Below are 25454 nucleotides of genomic sequence, written 5' to 3' on the forward strand. Positions count from 1 at the left end.
CCCATCTGCAATAACAGCCCCCGTTCCTTCTCATGGCTGGAGTCACTGGGGTATGTCCCCTTGCTTGGCTTTCTTACTAGCCAGCTAATGAGAACTGGGAACAGTTGTGAGGAACCGTTATGAAGTGAGGAGGAGGCCTTGGCAAGCATTCATTTCCTCATGTAACACATGTCAGACACTGTGCCAGGCGCTGGCAGTTCAGAAATGAATTATGCATGCTCCCCAGCCCCTTCCATTCCTAGAATGTCTACAGGGAGGCAACTTCTAGAAAGAGAGAATACACTATAAAGTTGAGAGGCATCGGTCTCCCACCCCAGCTCTCTGGTCATAGCAAATATATTCCAAGACTTGAATATGTACTTAAATATTGTTCATACTTATTTCCAAACACTACACCAACCAATAGGGAAAATGAGCGCATTTCGTCTACGCGGGCAGTTCTCTCAATGTTAGCAAGAACTGCCACAGACAAGATTTGGTCAACTTCAGCAGAAAGCCAACTGAGACCAAAACGCTTTGTTGATCTAGCAGGAGCAGAACTCCTCCTAATTCTATCTACTTCTAGCCTCAGAGAGGACCTTAGTTTCAGATCTTTACAATGTGGTTTCTCCGAGCGCAAGTGTCTCACCTGCTCAGGTTCACTCAAACTGCTTCTCCGACATCATTTCCACCACCCGCAGCTAATTCGCTGATTTAGAATTATCCCTGACTTGGCATTTCCCCTTCCCCATCTCTAGGCTAAAAGGAGTCAAGTAAGAAGGGACAGGTAGCAGGGATTCTCTGCTCTTGGGCTGGAAAAGAATATGCAGACAGTTCAGACAAAGCTTCCGTGTTCACACTTTAAACTTTAAACACTGCCATGTTCCCTACACACTGCACTTTTACAGCAGTGCTTACAGGAACACTATATAAAACATGCTGGACAGATATAAACACCCTATAAAACTCCTAAAAAGATAGCAAGAGGCCCCAAAGAACAGAGGCATGAGCAAGAATGACAGGTATTGCTCAGTAGGAAAGAGCAAAGGGAATGCAGGTGCAGTAAGGGACCGGGGTACAGCTAGGAAGAAAACTGCAAAAACAAAAGCCTGGCCCCAGAAGGGAGGAAGAGGGGTACAAAGGTTGAGAACCCTTGCAACTATCATGTGCTTCTCCCAGACCAGAAGAGGGAGCTACGGGGACACCGACCACCCTGGCAGGGAACTGCAGTGCTGTGCTTTGGTCAACTAGGCGGGAAGAAGGGAAAAGGAAACACACACCAAACCCCACCACCTACTGAACTATACGTCTGGCTAGTGTGTTGTTGGTTGTTTTAGCTGGATGAAAAGAAAATAAAAGAATCCACAATATGTATGGAACCCTGGGTTTGATCCTCAGTACTGCAAGAAAAAAGTTCAAAAACTGAAACGTTTCTAATAACAGTGATAAAGATAGCATTTACAACAGAATGTTGGTTAAAGGAGACGCAGGGATTAAATAAACTCAAGCACCCACCGTCCCCTCCCGCCACCTCAGCAAACACACCAGTCAGGCTGTTACGTGGGCACACAGAAACAGTACATTTCCTGGCTAGCGTCCTGTGCTGGCTGACTCTTGCTCTACAGTACGCTTCTGTCTTAAGCTCTGCATTGAGTTTCTGAAACTACATGATGTTTCTGAAGCTGAAAGAAAAGGACGTTTAGTAGACATATCTCTACATCCAGTGAAGCCTTGATAAGATGGCTTATTTGCCCCTTTAAAATTGTTACAATCTGCATGGAAAAAGGAGCCAGACCAGAGGAACAGCTTTTTAAAGAATGATTTTATGAATGGATTTGGAGATGAATCCCAGTAAGCAAATCCAGCCAGGGTAGGAAAGACAGACATCAGACTGTTCTCTCATTTGCAGTTCCTAGACTTTGTGTAGAGACAGAAAATCATGGATGTACATGTGATCTGAAGGCAGAAGCAAAACTGTACAGAGGAAGAAAGGGGCCTCACGGGCGGACAGCAGGGGGAAGGGGGGTCAGAGGGGGAGGATGTGCTCAGTCGTATGAAAATGTCCCCCTACAGGACCCATGTGCAATGAAAATATACAATGAAAATTAAAACAAAAAACACTTTACAAAAGCAATTCTACAAAGTATTAGCAGTGTCTGTTAAATCCATTTTCTTCTATCTAATTAGCATGTAGGAGGAAGCAGGCTGGGGCCCTTGTGTGCTCTGTCCTTCCAGCTGAACATTTTGTTTTGTGAGTGCTCTGACCTCTTATTTGTCCCTACATCTCCTTTAATAAGACTCACAAAGTATTCCTATTAAGAGGGACAGACATTCTGAAATGGTTCAATCCTGTCTACATCAGCCAGTCTCAGGTAACTACAAACTGCATCATTCTCACGGGATGGACAGGAGAGTGCAGGGAAGCTGAAGGTTCGGTCCTGTTAGGAGTAATCAGAATGGAGCCTCAGGGGCAGATTCTCCTGTTACACAGGAAGGAGAGACCACTTTATTCCAGCCTTTTAAGGGGACATTTAACACTTGGTATTTATAGCACGGCTGGGCCAAGCGACACCACATATTTCAAAGCAGACAAGGAGTTTCTGGGTCCATGAATGGGGTTCGCATCTAATTCGGCGTCTTTGTGAATAGAGCATTACCAGCACTGGGAAGTTGTCAACGGCTGGAACAACAAATCAGTCTGTAAACCTGGGGACTTAGGTGGAGAATCAGTACCTGTATTTAATGTAACAAAAAAGCAAGGCCATTTTAACTGCCTTCCCCAGGGCCCCGGAGGATTGGGGCACTTCTCTTTACTGCTGCCGTTCAGACCCATCAAAGAATCTTCAGACAATGGGATCAAGAACTACAGTGAGTCTAAGAGACATGGAGAGCCATGTCTCAGTTTAAGAGCACAGTCTACACACAGCAAAAGGATGAAAGGCCTTTGTCTATACGCAAGAGAAACAGCAAGTTTAGCTGCTTGCCGAGGAGCCGACAGCTAAGTAAGGTTAATGAGGGTCTCGGTCTAAGTGGAGAAAAGAGGAACTGAAACAACACACTCTTCAGTCGCATACAGTCCAGCTGAGGGCACACACACACACACACACACACACACACACACACACACGTGCTATCTGACAGGGTTACTCATTCTCAAGATTATCCATGACAGGAAAACCAGACCTTCAGAACAATCAGCAGAAGGAGGCGTGTTTCTGTATGTAAACATGTTCTGCTCACATGCAGCCTCCTACCCACACCCATCAGGAACAGTCTGATAATCTACGGGAAAACAAGACCTCACTCTGGTAGTGGGCTTTGACCTGATTCATACATCACACTCACACCTATGTATCCATCTACTCATCAGTGATTTGACAGGTGGCGGCTCTCAAGAGTGACAGGAAGAGGTGCCTTCTAAATACCGGGCCTTAAAGCTTGTCCCAGACACACCTGAAAAATGAGTGTGTGTGGCTTCACGGGACAACTGTCTCTCAGAGCGCTGATGGAGTGAGCTGTGCCGGGCCATGCTTCCGTCACCATGTCTGTAACTGGCTGAGGAGCTTCATAGAGGAGATGGATGGAAAGGGCTCCCTCTTCTCAGTCCACTCCCAACCTTTCTTCCTTTCTAGTATGCCACGAGCGCTGCGGGACCGCTCTAAGAGCAGAAAGCAGCAGGTACAGGAAGCATGTGGTCCTTGCACTGATTAAAATAATAAAGTGATACTCCAGCATCAGCAGCAGCCAGCTCATACATCACCAGGGCTCCGCCTCTTTCCCAGCGCACTGGAGGGAGTTCAGCCGCATCATCCCCGGGGTCTAATTTGTCACATGCCCACCATATCACTCAGTGCCCGACTGTGCCTGGAACATGGGCTACACTGTAAAGTGCTGAAGTGTGGAGGGGTGATGGGGAAAGAGGTACACAGCTACAGAAGGGTAATGGCTGTCACAATAACACCATCAGTAGCAACAAGGGTGGAAACCCAGTGGCTCGGAGGACCTGGAATTCAACAAGTGTGTTTCTGATGTTCTGGCATACAAACAGAAAAGCAAATGCAGAGGCTACCCGAGAGTCTGCCTGGTAGCCTTGTCTGTGTTGTTTATTCTGTCTCAGGGATGCCTATGCGAAGTCTACAAACGCTGTCTGGCGGCCAGGAAAAGCAGATGCGTCTCATCCTTCCCAGATGCTCTGGCCAGCTGGGTTTAATACTGTGGTAATCTCGCATTAACCAAAGTGAAATGATGACCAGATCTGCATCCGAGGCCTCTACCACGTAACACTGCTCTGTCTGTCCCCGGCAGACCTCAGTCCTTCTTGTCATCCTTTGGCAGCTGACTTTTTGTGGTCCCTAGGTTCTTCCACACCTCTGTGTACATTAAGGTCCCAATGAACACAAACAAGGTGCCCAGACAGTGCCACAGGGTGAACGGGTTCTGGAAGTACAGGATGGAAAAGATGAGGCTCACAAACTTGCGCAGAGTCACAACCAGCGTGACAGTGAGCGAGGTGCACTCTGTTGTCAGGATGAACACACCCCGGATGCACACATATCTGGAGGACTGGTTAAGGCTGTTCTCTGTAAACAGTCAGGGAGGGAGCTTTAGGTGCGACTCCCGCCTTCACCCTGACATGCTGAGAGAACACGAAGAGCCACTCTGAGAATCCTCCTCAGTAGAACTTCCTGAAAGAGTCCAGCCCTGCCCTTCCTAACAGCCCATTACTATGGACTTTCATTACAGTTTCACGAAGGTGGTCCTGCTCACCTTTATTCCGTCTCGTCCTCGGGCCTCCATTCTCTCCTTCAAAGTGGGGCTCTGTATAGCAAGCCTAGGTGGTGATTTCAGAAGGAGGCAGGCAACCTTAGTTTGTTTCAATATTTTAAAGACATCACAACTTTTAGAATGGAAAGATCCTTCTATTAATATAATTACTTTTAAATGAGTCTTAATCTGAAGTTTGTTTCAGAACTTTGCAGCGACTTTTAATAGTCATGAAATAATGAACAGTATCTTAGGACACCAGGAACTTAGAGAATCTCAGCTCATTTCGTCTCCTGGCATGACTGGCTCTAAACCATCCGTGGAGTCCTGTTTCCCTGCGGGACCTACCTGAGCTGCATCACTACAGCCTCTTTCCTGTCTACAAAGAAGTTTCCAGAGTGGATCTACCCGTCTGCAGCTCACTACAGAAGTCAAGGGAAACCCAAACTCAGGTCCCCTCCATTGTTAGAACGACCATTCCTCTGCGAAAACAACACGGAGACATGAATAAAAGAGCCCGCAAAAGGATACTGAGTCACAACGTTCATGAGGAGGTAGAACCACATGATGGGCACAGCCACACTGAGGACTGGAACTTGGTAGAGTTCTGCAGAGGTGAAGAGAGGAAGCGGTCATGCCAGCTGAACACGTAAACCTTTCATCTTTTGAACAAGGCTATCCAGGTAACAACAGCAATAGGAACAGCGGTATTATTTCCCTTAAAAAAGTTGACCCATACATCCCTTTATTCATCTTGATTCCGGTCTATGCTAAGTAAGAGTCAGAGCTCTGTGGGACTCCGGGTTCTTCACAACTACGGTGGAAATAACGAGAAATGGCGCTTTCTAAGTCAGGGCCTTGCGGGTCTTTACATACCACCGACTTTTACACAGTTTTAGGTCAAATGACAGACACAACATTGCATATGCAGAGCAGGCTCAACACAGTACAATGTAATGCACCTACTACCTGCGGGGTGTGCACCATAAAGTCCTGATTCGAGGACGGTTTCTCTTAAGTGTTTACCTATCTATGAAACACTCTTGACGATCAGACTGGATACATGACCGTCTAGCACCCAGTTCCCCAGTAGCCCCTCTAAAAAGCAGCAGCTTACCTTCATACATTCTTTTGTTTAATTTAATTTTGTGATGAATTTATCTCAATTATATAACCTGTAGCTAGCTAGGAAGCAAGGCCTGTCCTCATTTTGCTCCCTCTTGCTTGGTGCCGAGGCAGCTTAGATCTGCGAGCAGCTCTGCCTTTCATGGCAGAAGAGACACAGAGACAGCCGGCTGCCACCTAACTGGCTCCAGGGCTGCTACTACTTGTCTGCATTCTCAAGATGAAAGGACCGCCTTCCTTTGCAGGGCATAGGAAAGAGCCATCAAGGCCCTTGCTGCTGCAACCACTGACTCAAAGCAGCATGCGGACACCCGGAAGGTGCAAAGGTTCAGACAAACATGAGTGAAAGCTGTACTCGAGCCAAATGCAAAACGGAAGCTTTGCCTCAGAAACTGGCAGGCAACACGGCCACGTGACCCCAGACTTACCAGACTTATTGAACAGAATGACATGATCATAAATATCAGAGGCCAAGAAGATGAAACCAGGAAGTGGAAGGGCGTGCTGTGGGAAGAAAGGGATCTCATGAAGGTAAAGATGAAGCTATTCCAGAACAGTTAGGGTAGCTTCATAATGACTCGGAGCCGTCCAACAAGCAAGTTAGCCCCCGAAGGTAGACGTGTCAGGGCCTGTGTGCCCTTGACATCACATGGCGTGACATCTTATGGAGTCTGATGGTCACCAATGAGAAAGTCGAAGAAGTAGGATCCTCCCCTCCACAAGGGAAAGTGGGGCTTCAGCACATTTTGTCTGAAAGGACTTGCTCCATACTGGATTTGAAAATTACAAGGGCCACAAAGATTTCAAAAAATTTAGAAACTCATACAAGAGACTGAAGACAATCTCAGGTCAAGGAGAAACAAACAATGAGATGAGACTAAAGAGGAGGAGGACACGTAAGGAACCCGATGACTACCATCCTCCTCACTACAGCAGCACAACGTGAGATCGTGACCCTTGCTGAGCCGTCACCATGCCTGACCTGGCTCTCAGTGGCAGATACGAGCCAAATGAGAGGCTTACATTCTAAAACTCCCTAGCCACAAACTCTAGCTCCAAGTTAACGTGTCAAACTGCCCGTTCGGATTAACTGCACACAGAGGGACCGGTCTCACCATCTCACCCCAGCCTTGGGGGGCAGCTCTCTGGGCATATTTCAATAGCAATAAAGGAGGGGGTGGGCAGAGGAGAGCTACAGGGGAGAGTGTGGGTCACCCCTTAACATGAAGCAGCTCAGGGACAGGCCGTGAACTGAACTCTCATATGAGTAAAACCCCTTGGGGAAGGAACTCAGGCCCCCAAGACCCAACCCCAGGGCTGCCCCACTGATGCCCACACTCCTGACCTCTTGCCTTGGGCTCTCCATATTGATCTTAACAATTTTACTAAAGGATCTCTGTGGGCCTTGGTTCCTTGACCCTTCAATGTTTTATGTGGTTGATCATGATCATCTCATATGAATAACTCACTCCAAACGCACATTATCCCCCTGCCTAAAGCACTTCCGTTACTGGTCTAAAGGTTGGCTACTGACAAAAACACAATCTGTCAATTACATTAAGATTTCATTCGGCATAGCACAGCATAAATCAGAAATCTTCACCTTCGCAGGGTTCAAAAAGTTGCTTACATTATAAAATAATGCCTCCTTGGAGTGCTTCCCAAATTGTTTGTATAGGGTCTCTTGGAATATGCCCATCCTCGCTGACATCAGCAGGGCAAAGGTCAGGGCTCCAATGCCTAAAAAGAACAAAGGGCAGTTACAAGATGCCTTTTGACATATTTTCTTAAGGAGACAGTATTATTGACAGTTCTGTATCACATAGGGTCAATGCCACCATGAAATCCTCTCCAGTTTCCCACTTCCACACCCTTATGTGTATTTCTGTATACTAAGACAGGGTAAGACTGTCTGTTGTAGAATATTATTTTAAGGTGTATTACTTTTGTTTATGTTCTGGGACATTTATTTAATGGTGCAAAGACGCGTTTGAGTAAATAAAATTCATCTGCGGCCAGGAGGCCGCGTCAGCAACTAGCTGACAGAGTGGTAGGGAGGGGCAGGTGGAGGGCTGAGGAGCAGCGTGAGGGCTTCTGGAGAGAAGCAAGGAGAGGAGGTGACTGCTTGCTCTTCAGCCTCTCTGAGGAGCAGGCTTCCACCACCTCAACCTCTGAATCCTGAGTTCTTCAGGGGGACAGAGATTTGGTTAAGTTCCCTTTAGCTTTGAAAGAGTCTGAGCTTGAGGGAATTCTATTCCCTCAGGCTGCAGCTCCTGTGGCCTAACCGCTGCTGATGGCAGAGGAGTTGCAATTCCTGACAGGACAGCCATGGATTGAAAGGCAGCAACAGTTTTAAAAAGAGGATGATACCTGTCCGTATGTCTGTTATACCGTGCTTTTCTCAGGAGGCTCTTCTGAACCTTTCCTTTATGCCCCGGATTAAATGTGTTTTCAACGTGTGACCCTATCTTGTGGCTGTATCACACTTAAATGTCTTGCAATGAGAGCAGTTAGATTTCCAGTTATTTCACTGAAATCGATCAACACAAATACCTAAAATGTTAATTATTTCCTTAGGATAAATTTTCATATATGGAGCTGCTGCTGAGTCAAGCATTTAAAAAAAAAACTTTAAGACCTTTAAAAAAGCTCAATACACAATAATTTTGGAGAAAGGCAATCGATTTCCCTCTGCCAACGGCTTTTATGAAAATGGCTGTCACTGTGCCCTCACAGAGTGGCAGCGCCATTTACCATCCTGCCAATACGGTGAGTCACAAATGAAAGGCTGTTGTGCTTGGTTTTCTTTGACTGCTATATTACGAGGGTATGAAATTGCTGGACATTAATTTTTCCCTATGAGTAGTATGTTCATATCTTGGAGAATTTTCCCATTGGGTAAGTATTTTCCCCATAGTGCAGAGACCTTTTCAGCAAGCTAAAGGGTTAAAGTCCAAAGCCAAGATAAGGGGACACAAGGTTTCGCTGCTACTTTCTTCCACCCAAACAGTGTGAATCTACTCCTGTTACTCCTGCAAACATTTCCCTCCAAATCCAAGCGAGGACGAGGCTCTGCAGGAGCTGTCTAATTAATTCCACATAGAGATACTTGTGTTTTTAAAAATTCTCCCGAGAGTTGACTTGGGAACACTGCCATATGGAGCAGTGAACTTAAGAAGAAAATAAGCTCTTGTGTCCCTGGGAAACCCAACCAAGAGTTCTAACTCGCCCTTCTCGACAGCGGACCGGCCACCAAGAAACAGAAGACTCCACACGGTGCTCCTAAGGAGAACGGCAGACTTTCCCTGTGCCAGTGACAGCCATGGAAACATGGACCCACATACAGCATGGCCCTCTTTTAATTTTTTGAACACTAAGGTTCAGAGACATATTGGTCCCAGGTGTCACTCTCCTCCTTAGCATAATTTGTTTAGTCTCAAGTTCTTGCCAAGAAACATGTCCCACAGGAGAAAACTCAGCAAAGAAAAGTGCAGACAGAGGTAATTAGCTTTTTGTAACTACTGTACTTGCCTAGTAACCACCATGCAAATGCCTGGAATCCATCCTTCTCACTCAAGCTGGACTGGGAAGTCTAGGAAATAAGAAAATATACTAGGAACAGGGACCAGAACCACAAACAACATCCGAGATGCAAGGGGCACATTTCTGCTGTCCACTTCTTTCCACTCTCGCAGAGCTGAGTTCCTGTATTACACAAGCACTCTGATCCCTTTCTTTCTTTACAGGTACCTGGTAATGGGGCCCGATGACAGGCAGAGAAAACAAATGATCTGAAGCCGAATCTTACCACCTGCTTTGCAGACATAAACGTGCAAATAAATATCCCTGCAGACACCAGGGCAATGGAGGTGTACTTGAACATACTGTATCTGTAAAACAAGGATAAGAACGCCTTAGGAGAGGGACCACGGAAGGGGACGTACAGTCGGGCAGCCTGTGGTTCAAACATAAACCTCTGCAGTCTCTCTGTAGTGTCAACAGTGTCAACCAGTAGGTTGTTACAGAAACTGAAAAAGTAAACAAAACCAGAAGACGTACATATACCAGATGGCACATGACACTGAACTCGGCTCTCCAGAAGCCAGTGCACTCGCACCTGTGGCTTCTCCGATCCTAGGAGCCCAGAATTATGTCCTAACACGCACACCATTCAAGAGGAACAACAGATTATCAGGTACAAATGACAAGAGTTAAAACTTGGGGAATAATGTCCATTCTTCAGGGAAGGTATTTCTTTAAAAACAGTCTGAATAACTTAAATGATTTTGTCAAATGTCGGCACAGTGGGATAAAGGGAGGAAAATGCAATTTGTAGAGCCAAGGGCAGCATCATAGTGACATTTCCATTAACTAAAATGGTATCATTATGATCCCCCTCAGAGCCTTGGTAATCAAGGGAAAGGCCCCAGGAAGGATGAAAAGAAATTAAACTTGCAGAACGAATCATCACTTCCTTTCTTCCCAAGGGCACTGTATCTTTTGATGACAATACCTCATCAGAGCTGATCTGACTGGCTGAAGCACTGAGAGAAGGATGCAGGAGAGGCCTACTACAGAGAAGTGGGGTACCAAAGGGAAGGGGGACTAGCTGGGAAGAACAGAGGCTCGGCAGGAGTGGGAGAAGGGCAAGAGGGTTTGGGGATGAATATAATCAAAATGCATTTGTATGTATGTATGAAATTACCATAATGCATATAGTTAGTAGATGCTAATAAGACCTTGTGTAGCAAAAGTGCAGCAGAAACATCAAGTTGAGTAGTTTAAAAATTAAGCCAAAATAATGGTTAAGAAAAATATAGATGGTCTTTAAATTCTCCAAAGGACTTTGTTCAAAAAATAAGAAGGTAAAATTGAATCAGAGATTAGCAGCAGGACATTTTCCTAGGCCCCCAGTGTGATCGTGGACTCCATGGAGGGAGGGATAAAGGCAGGAAAGGAGGGAGGTGAAGAATAAATAAATATAGAAAAGTTAGAGAAATTTCTGTTCTACGGATGGTCAAAGGCTCAGACCCAAGGTAACAGATTCCAACAAAACTCTTAAGGAAAACAGGTATTGAGCAGAGCCCCTGACAGTGTGAATTATAATTAATAAATTTAAAGGACAGTTGTCATAACACACACACACACACACACACACACATCAAAGCTTAGGAAGAAACCCAGGTCTCTAAGGTGAAGTCTAAGTCTAGCAACCAAGTACAGTTTTCATCTTCAACAAAACATCTGGCCATTTAAAGTCTGCACAAAGGCAGAGAGGGCCGAGGAGACTCACAAGGAGCAGCACTGGGCTCCACAGCCTCCAGAGATAAAGGGGACACACAAGGAGTCTAGCAAGATGGGACAGCTGTCCTTGTTTTGATACAGCCCTTACTGCTTAAAAACTGTTAGGCTCTAGCCAAACAGTATGGCACTACAGGCTTTTAATCCAGCACTTGGGAGACAGAGGCTGATGACTCTCTGTGGGTGCAAAGCCAGCCTGGTCTACATATCTAGTTTCAGGCCAGCCAGGGCTATTTAACGAGACTCTGTCTCAAAAAACAATCTCAAAAACAAAACTCCTTTAGGTTCCCTCCCTGAATTGGCAGATTCTTCCCACACCAAGGGAGCCCTAATCCCGAGACCAGAAACCGGACAATTGAAAACACAGCATCAATGGCACTACTTTGGTTTTAATAATGAAGATGACCTTCCCCTGAGAAATCCTGTCTCTCCCTCATGTCCCTTTCCCCTCAGTGGTAAGGGCTGAGACTCAAGTGAGAGGTGGGTACTTTGGAAAAGCATTCCAGGCGGTTCCTGCCATTTCCCACCCCAGTCCTACCACAACCACCCCGCTGGCAGCAGTTACAAAGAATAACCCCAAGCCTTCTGCTCCTTCTTCATGTCTATCTGGGCCTATACCGGAAACTCTCTTCACACATAAAATTATTCCCCAGTTCATTACATACAGTACACTGATGAGTACCTCATGTGTGCTGAATATGCAGGTTAATAAGAAAGCTCGCAGCATGTACGAGACCCTGGGATCTAGCCCCAGGAATGCCAAGAATAAAAATAAACAACAAAGCACTTTCTAGCACAACCCACAGACCTTCCGTGACCACTCCCTGGAAATGCTCCATAGCCGCGTTCTCCAGTATGGTCGCCACTTGCCACATGTGGCGACTTAGCATTTAAAATGTGCCTAGTAAAAGTGAGAAAATATTTCATCTTATTTCACTTAGAAAATGTAAGTCCACACGTAGAGTCACATGTGGCTACTGGTGGTGATCATACTGCACAGTAAATTTCATGTCAACTGCTTTCACAGGTTGGCAAGGCACTGAAGATCCAGCGGTAACAAGAGCTGCCTGGCCCCACAGGAAGCCACAGGAAAAGCCGCTGGCCTGCTCAGCTGCCTTAGGAAAGTCATCATTACCCATGATTCTGAGAGAAAGAACTCAGAGAAAGGCTGATGAGCTAGAGCAGCCTTTCACCCACTGTGGGAAAAGAAAGGTGCCCAGTCCGCAGAGGTGACCTGGAATATCACATCCATATACAAAACACGGAGGTGTGTGGTTACCTTTTCTTCAAAATGATAATTCCTAGGATCATGTTGGCAATCAGGGAGCCCTGTAAAAGAAGACGGGGTGACTGTTTCAGTGCACCAGGGAAGAAAACAGAACTCCCGATGAGTAAGAAAACAGACATGGGGAAACACGGGAGGATGAACAGTCACTAAGGCAAAGAATAGAGGCCAAAAAAATCTGTCATGAGAAATAAAAAAAAAAATTCAGTGCAAGATACAGTGGGAAAAAAGATCAGTTCTGATGAATTGGTCCTAACAAAAGCATGACTAATAGGGCTAGATGATACTTTAGAGCTACTTCCATCAATTCTCCACCTATTTCATGTATATTAGATTACAATGTATGTAGAGAACTTCTACTGAGTTTTTCCCACCTCCATAATGAAAGAAGTCATGCAGGGATCTCCCCCTTCCCTAGAAAGGTGTCAATCAACAAGAGTTTATGGAAGGGCTACGGTGTTGGTGCTTTGTAGGTCGCCCCAATAGTTACGGTTATCTCATGCAAGCCCTGTAGGCATAGGACACTTAATCTCACAAAAATCTCAGGCAACAAGATAATGTCATTTCCACCCCCACCCGTTTTTGCAGTCTGCCGCTGCAACTCCACCTACGTACTCCTTGATGGCATGCCCGCTCTGGGAACACTCTGCTCTTATTTATACACCAGCTAAGAGAGAGCTTATCACACAGAAGTAAAGAAGATGGGTTACAATTTGAGAGAAATCCCCTTTGTCAACCTTGTCCTGCCACGTGTGATGGGACAAGCCCTTAAACCCAGCACTCAGGAGGCTGAGGCTGAGGATGGAGAGTTCCAAGCCAGCCTGAACTACAAAGCGAAAGCTGCAAGGCAGGGGTGAGGGTAAAGAAAAGCTTCAGTAGTAAGTGTGAGCTCAAAATAAGCCAGATGAGGGAAATAGGAAGTAAATCTATTTCCCAGAGAAATCGTAATTTTACTTTTATTAGTCATATATTAGACCTCAGATAAATAATAGGAAGCCATTCACTTACCACTTTCCCATCCTGTTCAAAGTCTCAAAGCAAGCCTATCATTATGCCCTAGACTTGACTTCCTATAAGACTGGCTGTTTCTGTCCCATGCTCGGTCTGCCCACCTCACCATGCTCTTCAGAGGACACACGTGAGAGCTGGCACTTACTGATCTGAATATCATATGCAGGGGCATGGCGATGTTCAGATTCAGGGCATAGTTGTTCATCACGCTGACAGTGAAGAACATGGTTACCATGATGGCATAGTACCTGCAAGGAGAGAGAACACAAGACACTTTTCAAGAAATTTTGATATAGAAATACATATACCTGGTTTAAAAGTCACCCGACTTCCTTCCTCTCTGTTAATTGAGTATAGAGAACCATTATCACATAAAGTCAAATAGTAAGGATATCTATGCATACTTCACTGAGTCAGACCAGCATGGGGAAAATTCAAATTTCTGAATGTGTATAAACAAACGCTTGAATGTTTTTCAAGGGAATTATAATTAGGATTTACAAACTTAATCCATAGTAAGACATTTTATGTGGACAGATAATTCTTTTAATGTACTAGTTCTTTGTAGATACTTTTCATAGGTCTCTAGAGAATCTGAAAGTGGTTAATTTCCTTAGTGCTTCCTGTGTATATTTATACAGTATTATTTTTCTTAATTTTGAAAAAAAACAAATTTCAAAGATTTGTCATGTTTAACCTAGCCACTGTGAAAATTATTTCATACGCTGAACCAGTAACTCTAAAATCAAGGATAGCCCTTGATTTTTGGGACTTATACTTAAAATTAGAGTCTTGTTTCCTTTCTCTCATTCTTTTCTTTTCTTTTTTTTTTTTTCTTCCTAAGACAAGGTCTTTCTCTGTAGCCCTGAATGGCCTGGAACGGACTATATAGACCAGCGTGTGCTGCCTCTGCCTTCTGAGTGCTGGGATTAAAGACATGTGCCACCAAGACTAGCCAGAGACTTTGTCACTTGAGAATTCATAAGTCTTAAAATAATAATAAAAATTGAAATAAAAGAAACCCTAGGGCTAAGGATGTATGTAGCTCAACTGGCAAGAATAACTTGACTAGCACGGATGAGGCCCTGGGTTCGATCCCCCAATGACATATAAAGTGGGCATCTTGGCCGGACACCAATAATCCTGGCACTTAGAGACAGAAGAATCAGGGATTCAAGGTCATCCTCAGTTCCACATCCAGCAAAATGAGATTCTGTCTTAAAAAAAAAATCCTATAATCTAGACTTAGAAAAGACACATATAAATGAGTAAGTGAATGAATACTATGAATAAGGAAATGGATTAAAAATTTTTATATTTGTATGTTTTCATCTTGATCTAGAAAATATTCAAGATGTCTTTCATAAATATTAAGCTAAACCATATTCATGTTTTTGCAAGTCAAAAAGGATTAGATAACAGCAATTTCATGATTCACTCAAAAATATTTTTAAAAAATTTTTAAATAAATGCCTAGACAATCTAGAGCAGACGTAAACAATGGTTTTATATTGTTCATAAAATATTTGACCTTGGGCACAGATTTCTAAACAGTTTTGTGTCTAAGAAGAATAAAAAAACAGTGACCCCCACATCATCTTCTCTTTGTTTCTGGTTAGATAGAGAGCTGGACAGACAGCGCCAAGGCTGCATTAAGAGTCTAAGTAACTTGACAACTAACACAGAGCACAGTGCTACAGGCATGAAGACCACTAGTAGCGGCTGCCTCACAACTTCTAGTCACTTTACAAGGCTTGTCAAATTTTCTCAGGAGAAGCCTGCCTGACTGCCTGAGGAGACGCCTGTGGGGGCACAAAGAGGCCAGAGGTAAGAGAGTTGGGGACTTGTTTCCAGCTCTTCAAGGTTATCTTACTTCTACCTCAAACAAAGGCCCCACCTAGATCTGCTCTCTCAAGGCTATTGTCACCAGGTGTGGCTAATTGCCAGACCTCCAGCTCCTGAAACGGGGAAGTAGTTGGTTCCCAGCTAAAATGAAAGTCTAAGGTTCCAACTCAGTTCCAGTTCCCTTTATGGAAATGGGATCCCACCCAGGGAACGGTTTGCCTAAGGAGGGTTTGGTCTGGGGCTTGAGTCTAGGGCTCCGGGGTGTGAGCGGAGAATGTAGCCTTGACTTTCAATTTGTCTGTTGATGCAATCTTTTGTTTTATCCCCTGCCTTTTGGGGTCAGAGGTACGATAACCAGTTGGAAATTAAACACAGGCAAATTTTCAGTACTCACTAAAAAATTCCCTCCCAATAGTATCCTATATGTTTCTGTGTTTTATTATTTTCGTTCACATCTTCGTATTCTTTAATATTTATAGATCCCCACGCCTCTACTCTGGAGAATGGTATTTTTGTGGAGGCTGGTCCCTGACAGATGCCATTGGAAAAAAGAGTTTAACAAAATCTTCCAGGCTAATTAATTCTTCCTTGTAGCTACTAAGACAGATAGCATGTACTACAAATTGTTTGTGGGGGATGAAGGGCCTGAGCAAAACTTTGATTATTAATTCACATGCAGAACATAAAATAGTCACTGTAAGGGGACCTGATGGGGATATGACAATTAGGACAGATCATGAGGGACAACATGAGGGAAAGGGTGCAATAATAAGGTGGCAGAGGTAGGCCAGGCATGTTGGTACACACCTTTAATTCTAGTACTTGGGAGGCAGGGGTAGGTGAGCTCTGAGTTTGAGGCAAGCATGGTCTACAAAGTAAGTTTCAGCTTAGTCAGGGTTACATAGTGAGAGGACCCTGTCTAAAAAAGAAAAAAAAAATAGAGTCTGAAATGGAAGAAGGAGACAGAGGTGAGCTAGCAAGGGTGCTCTGTGTGTGTGTACATTATGTTTTCACCAAATACCCTGATCCATAAAAGCAGATAAGGGAAAGGAGGGTTTTTTTTTGGGGGGGGGGGGGGGGGGGGTTGAGACAGGGTTTCTCTGTAGCTTTGGTTCCTGTCCTGGAACTAGCTCTTGTAGACCAGGCTGGCCTCGAACTCACAGAGATCCGCCAGCCTCTCTGCCTCCCGAGTGCTGGGATTAAAGGTGTGCACCACCACCACCGGGCTTGAGTTTTTTTTTTTTTTTTTTTAAATGGTGGGATTACTGCCATGATGCACATGCTGGCTTGCAGGAACAGAAAAGTTTATGGGAATACTAAACCCAATAGTAAGAAATTAAAATATTTAGTATTACATTAACAAAAAAAAACTAAGGTACAATATTAATAACCTCAGCAAACTACTTTGGAAGGCAGTGGAGGACAAGGATGAGCTTGAGCACTTGGGGACATTTCCTTGGGAATGTCACTCCCAAAGGAACTGAGTGACACCACTTAAACCCTTGCCATGGGGAGGACACCTCTAGCTCCAGCCTTTCCAACATAAAATCGTATTTGGCCCTGTGTGAAGATACTTACGGCAAACCCGGACTGATGGAACAGAGTCTGGCATTAACAATTTTTTCTTAGCTTGTCAATCATTGAAGCAAAATTCACACAACATAAAATTACCCATTTGTGAGCACCAATTCGGTGACATCCGGGAATTTGCCGGGCTGTATACTCACTGCTTCTTCATTTCCAAGAGTCAGTTGTTTTCACAGTGTTTAATGATACCACTCTTAGCATAATCAATAACTCTAAACACAGAGGTCGAAGACACGACTGTGAGAACGTGATCACCCGCATCCTTCTGACCCTACCATGCACACACACACTTATTGCCGTCACTGCTATTTACGGCAGGGATTTTATTCTAAAAATAGGTTTCTAGAGCATAACAATGCAATCCATAAAACTAATGGCGCCACTGTCGCCCATAACCTAAACTTGAGGAACACGTGCCTCATACTTTCTGTCCAGGCTCCACCTTCAAGGTCTTCAATGTGCCATACCTTAATGGGATAGCTGGTGGCTTCCTTCCCAAGTCAGCTTCAAAAAAGAAGCCTTCCACCGCAATAAATAAGAACTGTGCAAATGTCACGATGTTCCCACATCCTGGGTGCTTCCTGGATAATGAAGAGCAGAAATGAAAAACACAAGGCACAAACTCAGATAAAATGCACCACAGCCTGTTATATTTACGGCACCAGAATAGCAGGATAGATTTCTGCAGCCTCGGTCCTTCCTCATATTGGCTCTCACATGCCATGGGTCACACACTTTGACACTGTGTGTCACAGGGAATGCCTAACTCTACTGTCTGGGTTTCCTGGAGTAGCAGGCCCTGCCTTAGAATTTCTCTCACTGACAGAAACATGAGATGGCTTTCCTAGTTAGCTGCAGGAAATCTCCTAGTAAACTCACATACACACCCCACACACACTCAAAAGGTCTTTAGTCAAGGATAAAACCATGCTGGACTTCTCCTGGAATGTTCACCTATTTCTACTGGTCACTTGATGGTAGGGGAGTGACTTTAGACAGTGTCCCCAGAAAGCAATAAATAGTTCTGGGGATGGGAAGGAGGCTTGCTATTTTATAGAGATACATATCAGCACACAAATCAACATAATGTTGTATCTATGGAAGTATGATTAAGGAAAACTGTCGAAAATGGGTTCTGGGGAGGGGATAGTAAGCTAAAAATGACTGAGAAATACTACTGTAGCACACGGCGGTTCTCCACAACCCTTATGTGGCTCTTTAAGACATTAGCTAGTCAAGAGCTATTCCTGGAACTCAACAGGTCCTCTTCAGCGATCTATGGAAGAGCAGGAGTCTTCCACGGTGACTATTAGGAAGGCACTCCATAGTATGAAAGTTATCTCTGACATCCCTCCTGAGGCATTCTGAAAATTAGTCTTGTGAAACTAGAAACAGTTTTCTTGAACCACTCCCCAGCTCTGTTCTATCATTGAATGCTGGGAGTCGATTTGAGTGGCTGCCATTACAAGATGGCATTTGGCCCCGGCCTCGCTTGATACCATAATAAAGGTTGCAGTTCTTCCACCAGAAAACAGGGTGAGTTGTTGTGATCTAGCTGCCCACACTCCCCCTGACCAGCAGGGGAACTTCCTTGTGGTCTGTAATTGACAAGGATGTTTGTTTTCTTTCTGGCCAGTGGGTCTCCAGAGAAGCAGTGGAAGTATCAAAGGTTGCTAGGCAGACTCCCTATATAAGCAGCTACAGCTCAGAACTGGGGGCCCCTTGCTTTCTGCTCTCCCTTTAACCAAGAGGCTCCAATAAAGCGTGATTTGGGAAGAATCCTCGTGTGGTGGCTGTTCTTTCCTGCTGGTCAGGGAGTTCGCCGCAATTGAAGACATCCCAAGTGTGCATCAAAACTACCCCCTAAGACTAGTTAGCTGGCTTCAGAGTCTATCTTTTCATCGTTCCCACCCACCTGACCCCACTGAACCGGCTTTTAAAAGCAGCTTTATATTAATACTATTAATACAGGGCTATTTATTAAAGCCAACTCCATTCCCTACTGGTGCTGTGAATACTAAAGACTAATGGCGCTGGGGTGTTGACCATGCTAGTGTCTTAGTTAGGGTTACTGTTGCCGCATGAAACATCAAGACCAAAGCAGCTCGGAAGGGAAGGCTCTATTGGGCTTACGTTTCCACATCATTGCTTCTCACTGAAGGAAGTCGGGGCAGGAACTCAGACAGGGCACGAACCTGGAAGCAGGAGCTGATGCAGAGGTTGTAGAGGAATACTGCTTACTGCCTTGCTCCCCATGGCCTACTTTCTTAAAAAGCCCAGGACCACCAAGCCAGGAGAAACTCCACCCAATGGGCTGAGCCCTCCCCCCTCAATCACTAATTAAGAAAATGCCGTACAGAGGCTGCCTACAGCTCAATCTTAGGGAGGCATTTCTCAATTGAGGCTCCCTCCACTCTGATGACTCTAGTTTATGTCAAGTTGACACATATAACCAGTCAGCAAACTAGGCAAGCACTCTACCACTGAGCTATATTCCCAGTGCAAATCCGTAAACCCCACAAGCATAGAAATGGCCAAGGAACACAGCGCTCCCACAGAGCGAGGCTCACCGGCTCAAAGCGACACAGGGCTGTACTTAAGCCTGTGAAGGTTTCTTGAAAACTATGACTCTAGATGCAGTTCAATTTGTCTTTCTTGGGTTCAAGGGAAAAGGCTAAACTTTGTAGGAATCCATAAACAATCGTGTAAGACATTCACCTCATTCAAGAATCTAATTCAAACCATTAGTCATACAAGAGAGCAGAACTTTAACTCCGGATCTTCCTAGCGGTGCTGGTCCCCTCTGTCCTGGCTGGTCTTCAGAAACCATGGATCAGGCTGAGCACGGCAGTGCATGCATGGAAGCCTAGCAGTGTGGGTGGGCGAGGCATTATTCAGGGAGACTTTGGCTAAAAATTAAAAGGGAAAAAAAAGTAGAGGGGCTAGGGAGATAGCTTAGTGACATTACAGAATACTTGCCTATATGCAGGAAGCGCTGAGTTCAATCTCCAGGACTGTGAATGAATGAATGAACAATGAGGAGAAGAGGTTCACCCTTCTCCTAGTACTGATCTCACTGTCTTGGGCTGGGGCCCTGGGAATCTATGCTCTTAAAGGTCCCCTATTCCATCCCTGTGGGAAAAGGCACTCCTGTGCTTCTGCATGCAAGAGTATGTGTATTCCGTGTTCGTTGCAGCCTTGCAGCCCAGCGCTGAGAACGACGGTGCCCCCACAGTTTCCTACTGACATGCAAGAGCATCTCTGCCACTCACTGTGTGATGTGGCAGCCAATCAACTCCTAAATCCAATTTTCTTTAAAATGGGAACAGCGAGTGCTTGTCTCACTGGTTTATTGCTGTGTGAACGAACAGCGTCCAGAAAAGCACCTAACAGTGGCAGCCACATAACTTAACCAGGATGAAGACAAGCCTACACACTGAGAGTCATCAGTCCAGTGCAGCTGCCCTTCCCCTGTGCCCCTGTGTGTGTGCGTGCATCTCTGGGCACAGGTGTGCGTGTATGTGTGTACATGTATGTGTGTGTGCACGTGAGTGTGCACATGTGTGGGGGTGTGCTTGTGTACACGCACATGTGGAAGCCTGAGGTGCCAAGGCTGATGTCCAGAATCACCCTTAATGGCTCTTTCAATCAAGGCCAGAGCTCACAGAGATAGCCAGCTTGCTCTGGGGTTCACCTGTCACTGCCTTTCCGGGCTGTAATTACAGGTATTTCATGTGATCTGGGGATCTGAACTCCGGCCTTCACTCTTGCGCAACAAGCACTTTAGCCAGTGAGGGAGCTCCTCGGTCCAGCAGTTATCCTTCTGAAAATCACATCGGACACCCTTTCCCTTTCCTGTATAAGATGGAAACTATATATTGCTGCCATGAGAATTCAGTGGGAAGGCATGTGTCAAGTGGCAGGCCCCATGCTGAAGGACCAACACTTCTCTAGCCTTCCCTGCCATTTTCTACTAAAGGCCTAGGCCAAAGCTTACAGGGTCCTTACTGAGAAGCCACTCTGCAGAGAATCAGGAAGAGTTCCTGGTGGGAATGACCTGGATCTCCGTCCTCAAGAGAAGAAAAAAAAAAAAAAAAGCACACGGGAGCCAAGCATGAACCATGGGCAGCAAGAACACAGTCCACGTGAAATGTTCAGAAGGTGGACCGTTTTGCTTCACCTGTGCGCTCACACTCTTGGGACGCAGAGTCCGGCCTTCCCTCAAGCAAGTCAGCGAGGGTGGGGAGGCCTCACGTTAAGCAAATGTGCTCTCGGATATCAATATTTGTGTAAAAGATTTTTAAAATTTAAAAATTTACAATTGTATCCTTCAGATGATCTTTGCTGTTTTCCCTTTATCCATATTTTATCACTAAAGACATGAAGGTCACATGGTACTCCATGAAGTAGGCCTTCAGGGCAAATGAACAAGGTTGATATATTATCAAAAAGAAATCCCCCCACCCAGGAATCACGGAATCCCTTTCCTGTTCTCCCTCCCATCAGGTCCTTTGATAATTCTACTTTTTCTCTTTCCATGGGATGCCTAAGCCTCCCTATGTATTACCATGATCCTATGACCAATGCTTCTTTAAGCTAGTGCAGAGAGCATTTTAGGGACACGCTGCTGGCTCAGCTGGGGCAGGGGGGGTGGGTGTTCTGTCAACTGGAATAATTCACTTTAAAGTTTCCAAAGAAAAACCTGAAACGTTTTCCCTGGGTCTTTTCCTTCTCTTTAAGACTTATAACCAGCAACTGAAGACAGCTTCTCTTACTTGGGATTTTCTTTGGCAAAAACCCAAATTTCAATCTAAAAAAAAAGCAACTTTGAAGAGAATGAATTAGGCAGATGGTTCACACCTCTTTCTTTCCTGGACATAAAACTTCCCTATTTAGTTCAAAGTCATGTTCTTGATGGAAAACTTAAAGGAGAAAAATAAAATCTTTCAGATTGTTATCCTGATGTTAAGACACACAGTATCTTGCCTGCTTCATTTGTTCTGTGTCTGTATATATAGAGAGCACATATATAAAACATACATGTGTGATGGAGGAAGGTAATTAGTTAATTATAATAAACCAACTGCTTGGCCTCATAGCTTAGAACATAGGTGGGTGGAATAAACAGAATAGGATGCTGGGCGGAAGAGGAAGTGAGGTCAGACTCTGCTCTGCTCCCGGACAACATGGATGGAGGCTAGAATCTTCCCGGTAAGCGCACCTTGGGGTGCTTACACACATCATTAGAAATGGGCTAGTCCAGGTGCGAGAATTAGCCTGTAAGGGTTAGAGTTCATGGGCCAAGCAGTTAAATGAATACAGTTTGTGTGTTGTTATTTCGGGCATAAGCTAGCCAAGCGTCGGGGTGTTGGGGACGCAGCCCCGCCGCTCCTTATTTCAACACATGTGTGTCATTTTGAAGGTTTATACAGCACATATATAAAACATACATGTGTGTTATGTTTTGAAGGTTGACCAGTAGCACCTTCAGAGGGGAGCCAAGATCTCACTACTGTGTAGCTGTCGATGCACGGGGTTTCTGAATTATCACTCGTCCCAATTAGAGGTCTATGAAAGTCAGCAAGAACTTGAATTTGTTTTCCAATTAGAAGAAAATGGCTCAACAATCCCTTCTCTCAACAAGTTACATCAGCCTCTGATTTAGAGTGACACCTATGGGCTCCAAGGGCACCATTTAAAAAGCCCAGCTTCTGTTCTCTAATGAGCTTTCTACGGTAATTCCTCAAGATTAACGTCACAGATTTCAAGATCCTATCTATAAGGAAGTTTGAATACCCTCTGGTCTAATCAGGTCCAATCTTCCTGCTCTACCATGGGAAGTTATCATGTGCCTAAACAAACCAGGAATAAGCTGCTGTACTATGCATTGCGTTACGGAGCCCACTTCTTTACCAATGCAGGAAAACCCACAAATGCACACCAAAACGCAGATTTACAAGGGGAAAAAGAGGTTAAATAAGGAATCGGATTCATTTACAAATTAATCCTAATAAAATTCCAAATAAATTTTCCTATAAGGAGTGAAAAGACTTTATAAAGGTAAATTTATTCATAACTTTCCTGGATCATCCCCAAAAGACAAGGTGTGTCTGTCCTGAAACAAAATTGTGAGGGAGACAGGGGAAGTCAGCATCATTGTGCAACAGGCTGTCCACAAGTATCTCACTCAACCCGGCAGAACCCATGGGGATGACGGGCTCTCACACCTTTGATGGGTGAAATCACATACTTTAGCCGAGAGCTCACAAGCTAGTGCGCACAATCTCCACTTAATGTAATGCCATATTCAATGCAATTATCTGACTTTGTTTCTATAGCTGGCCTGAATATATCACCTTTTTATTTAAAACTATATTAATATATATCAAATTCCAAAGTCTCCTTCCCTTGAAGGAAACTTTCCCTTTCATTTTCATATTCCGTACCACTCCCAAGGCAAACAATTGATCTTCATCAACACTCTGCATAGCAAAATGGCGAGCTGGCTAACAGCAATGACTAACCCACACCGAGTTGATCTGAAGTAAACCGCTTGCTTCAAAAGGACGTAAGCCAACAGTATCGAATAAAACACACTTCTACCAGACATCTTACTATGGACCACTCAGATTAAAGAATGAAGGGGAGCTGGGAAATGTGTTGGGCTAGGAGCTTAGTTAGACAAACATCTTGAGGCCATTTCTTGCTCTGCCACTTACAAGCAGGGAAAAGGCCACCCAACTTTGCAGAAACAGTGTTTCACTCTCAGTCAAACAATGTAACCCTAGAACAATGGGCTGCTCTGAGAGTCAATGGACCCAGAATGTGTAGTTAGTTATTACCTTACTGAGGTCTTAGTGAACCGCCTGGAAACGGTGGCCCAGAGAAGTGAAGGAACTGGAAAAGTCTGTATTGCCAGAGGGTAATGGAGCCAAACCTGAAATTACTAACTTGAGCTATGCAGTCCTAAGCGTCCTGTCTCTTCTCTAACTTCTGCCCACTGAACTTTGCACACTATTACCCAACATTATTTGTAAGACACCAACACAAAGCCAAGCCTGTTCCCTTTGGGAAAGTGCCGTGGTCATTCTCCAGCTAGGCTTCAACGTGCACGCTTCTCAATTAAAGCCTGAAATAAGCTAAATGCTCAGGGACCATGATGACAGCCCAGTAGTTATCTGCTTCCACATCACTTGCATGTGAGTTTGGGTAAAGTCCTCACAATCATCTCTACGACCAATGAAAGCAAATCCTTTGCAGGACGTGTCGGTACACACAAACGAAACTTTCTTTGGAACGTGTACAAAACTGGACTGCTTTGCCTGTGAGAAGGCTTAGCTCCGGACACGCACGTGTCATTCACTAACTGGACGGAGAAAAGTGCTAGGAGTTGGATGAGTAATAGGGAGAGGGTGGCTTGGCGGAAGAACTGGCTTCGCCACTAGCTCCTTAAGACCTTGGATCAGTCAAGTGAAAAAAAGTCTCCAAGCATCAAATTCCCAAAGTGTGGCATCGAGGTGACGACAGCAGCATCCTGGGTGTCCCTGTCACTTAGATGCTAAGGGATGGAGCAGTATCCAGGGCTGCAGAGTAGCGGGCAGCGCGGGTACCCAGTGCAGAGGAGTGGGGAGGTGGACGGGGTGAGCAACCCAGATCATCCCCGGGAGCCCGGGCGCGGCCCGCGAGGGTCACTCACCGGGCCAGCAGCTCTAGGAAGATCACATTACTGCAGCAGCCTGCGAACACCAGGCCCACCGCGAAGGCCGGGCGCATGGCCGGTGGGGGGCACAGGGTGCGAGCGCGCAGAGCGCCCTTCTAGATCGCTACCCTAGTAAGCCCTCATTGAACATCACCACCGCCCGCTGTTCGTTGCCCGAGGGCCGTCTCGGTCCGCTCTTCTTCCGCGGCTGCCACCAACGCGGCCAGCCCAAGAGCTGTAGTTCTCAGTCATCCCCGGTCCCATTCATCTGAGGGGGCGTCCAAGGGCTGGCCAGACTACACGTCCCAGCATACCGCGCGCCTTTGCGGCAGGCGTGGAAAAAACCGGCAAGTTTTCCCGAAGACTCGCGTGATCAAATGCTGCGCGGCCTTCTGGGAAATGAAGTTCCGTGTTCATTACCAGACCAGTTGAACGGGGATCTGGAATTACAGACCTGCAACTACTCATTGGAGTGTTCTAGCACCTGAAACAACGCTCCTGAAACTAAGAGAACGCAGAAATTTATCTAACCAGATTTCTTGGAAAACAGTGAAGTCAAAAATTTTAAGGTTGAGCCTTGGATTGAATAGGCTGTTTAGGACATCAGCTCAGCACCCCACACTCACCATAGGGGAAGATAGACCCGGCTTACTAGCTGTTGTAGAAAAGACTTATCACTGTAAATCGATTGTTTTCGAGCCGGGCGGTGGTGGCGCACGCCTTTAATCCCAGCACTCGGGAGGCAGAGGCAGGCGGATCTCTGTGAGTTCGAGACCAGCCTGGTCTACAGAGCTAGTTCCAGGACAGGCTCCAAAGCCACAGAGAAACCCTGTCTCGAAAAACCAAAAAAAAAAAAAA

The 25454-nt window shown here is 45.3% G+C and overlaps 1 protein-coding gene across 1 annotated transcript; it reads right to left on the minus strand.

The window, feature by feature from the left end:
• Window positions 1-1783: 1783 nt before the first annotated feature.
• On the minus strand, window positions 1784-24889 carry Slc35b4 (solute carrier family 35 member B4). The gene is made up of 10 exons (XM_050148034.1): window positions 24594-24889; window positions 17365-17478; window positions 13611-13713; window positions 12449-12498; window positions 9677-9758; window positions 9400-9460; window positions 7499-7608; window positions 6297-6372; window positions 5275-5350; window positions 1784-4534 (listed from the first exon to the last, which is right to left on the minus strand). The coding sequence occupies exons 1-10, from the start codon at window positions 24668-24670 to the stop codon at window positions 4288-4290; spliced, it is 996 nt and encodes a 331-aa protein (XP_050003991.1). The 5' UTR covers window positions 24671-24889; the 3' UTR covers window positions 1784-4287.
• Between the last annotated feature and the right edge of the window lie 565 nt (window positions 24890-25454).

This window comes from Alexandromys fortis, unplaced genomic scaffold (assembly GCF_014885135.2).
Source record: "Alexandromys fortis isolate MF-2015 unplaced genomic scaffold, M_Fortis_MF-2015_v1.1 scaffold_57, whole genome shotgun sequence".
Classification (NCBI taxonomy): domain Eukaryota; kingdom Metazoa; phylum Chordata; class Mammalia; order Rodentia; family Cricetidae; genus Alexandromys; species Alexandromys fortis.

Coding starts and splice junctions, on each gene's coding strand:
- Slc35b4 (XM_050148034.1), bottom strand. CDS start 24,670: ATGCGCCCGGCCTTCGCGGTGGGCCTGGTGTTCGCAGGCTGCTGCAGT. Junction 9,759..12,448: donor ATTATCATTTTGAAGAAAAG/GTAACCACACAC, acceptor CTTGTTTTACAG/ATACAGTATGTTCAAGTACA. Junction 9,461..9,676: donor TTATGTCTGCAAAGCAGGTG/GTAAGATTCGGC, acceptor CTTATTTCCTAG/ACTTCCCAGTCCAGCTTGAG.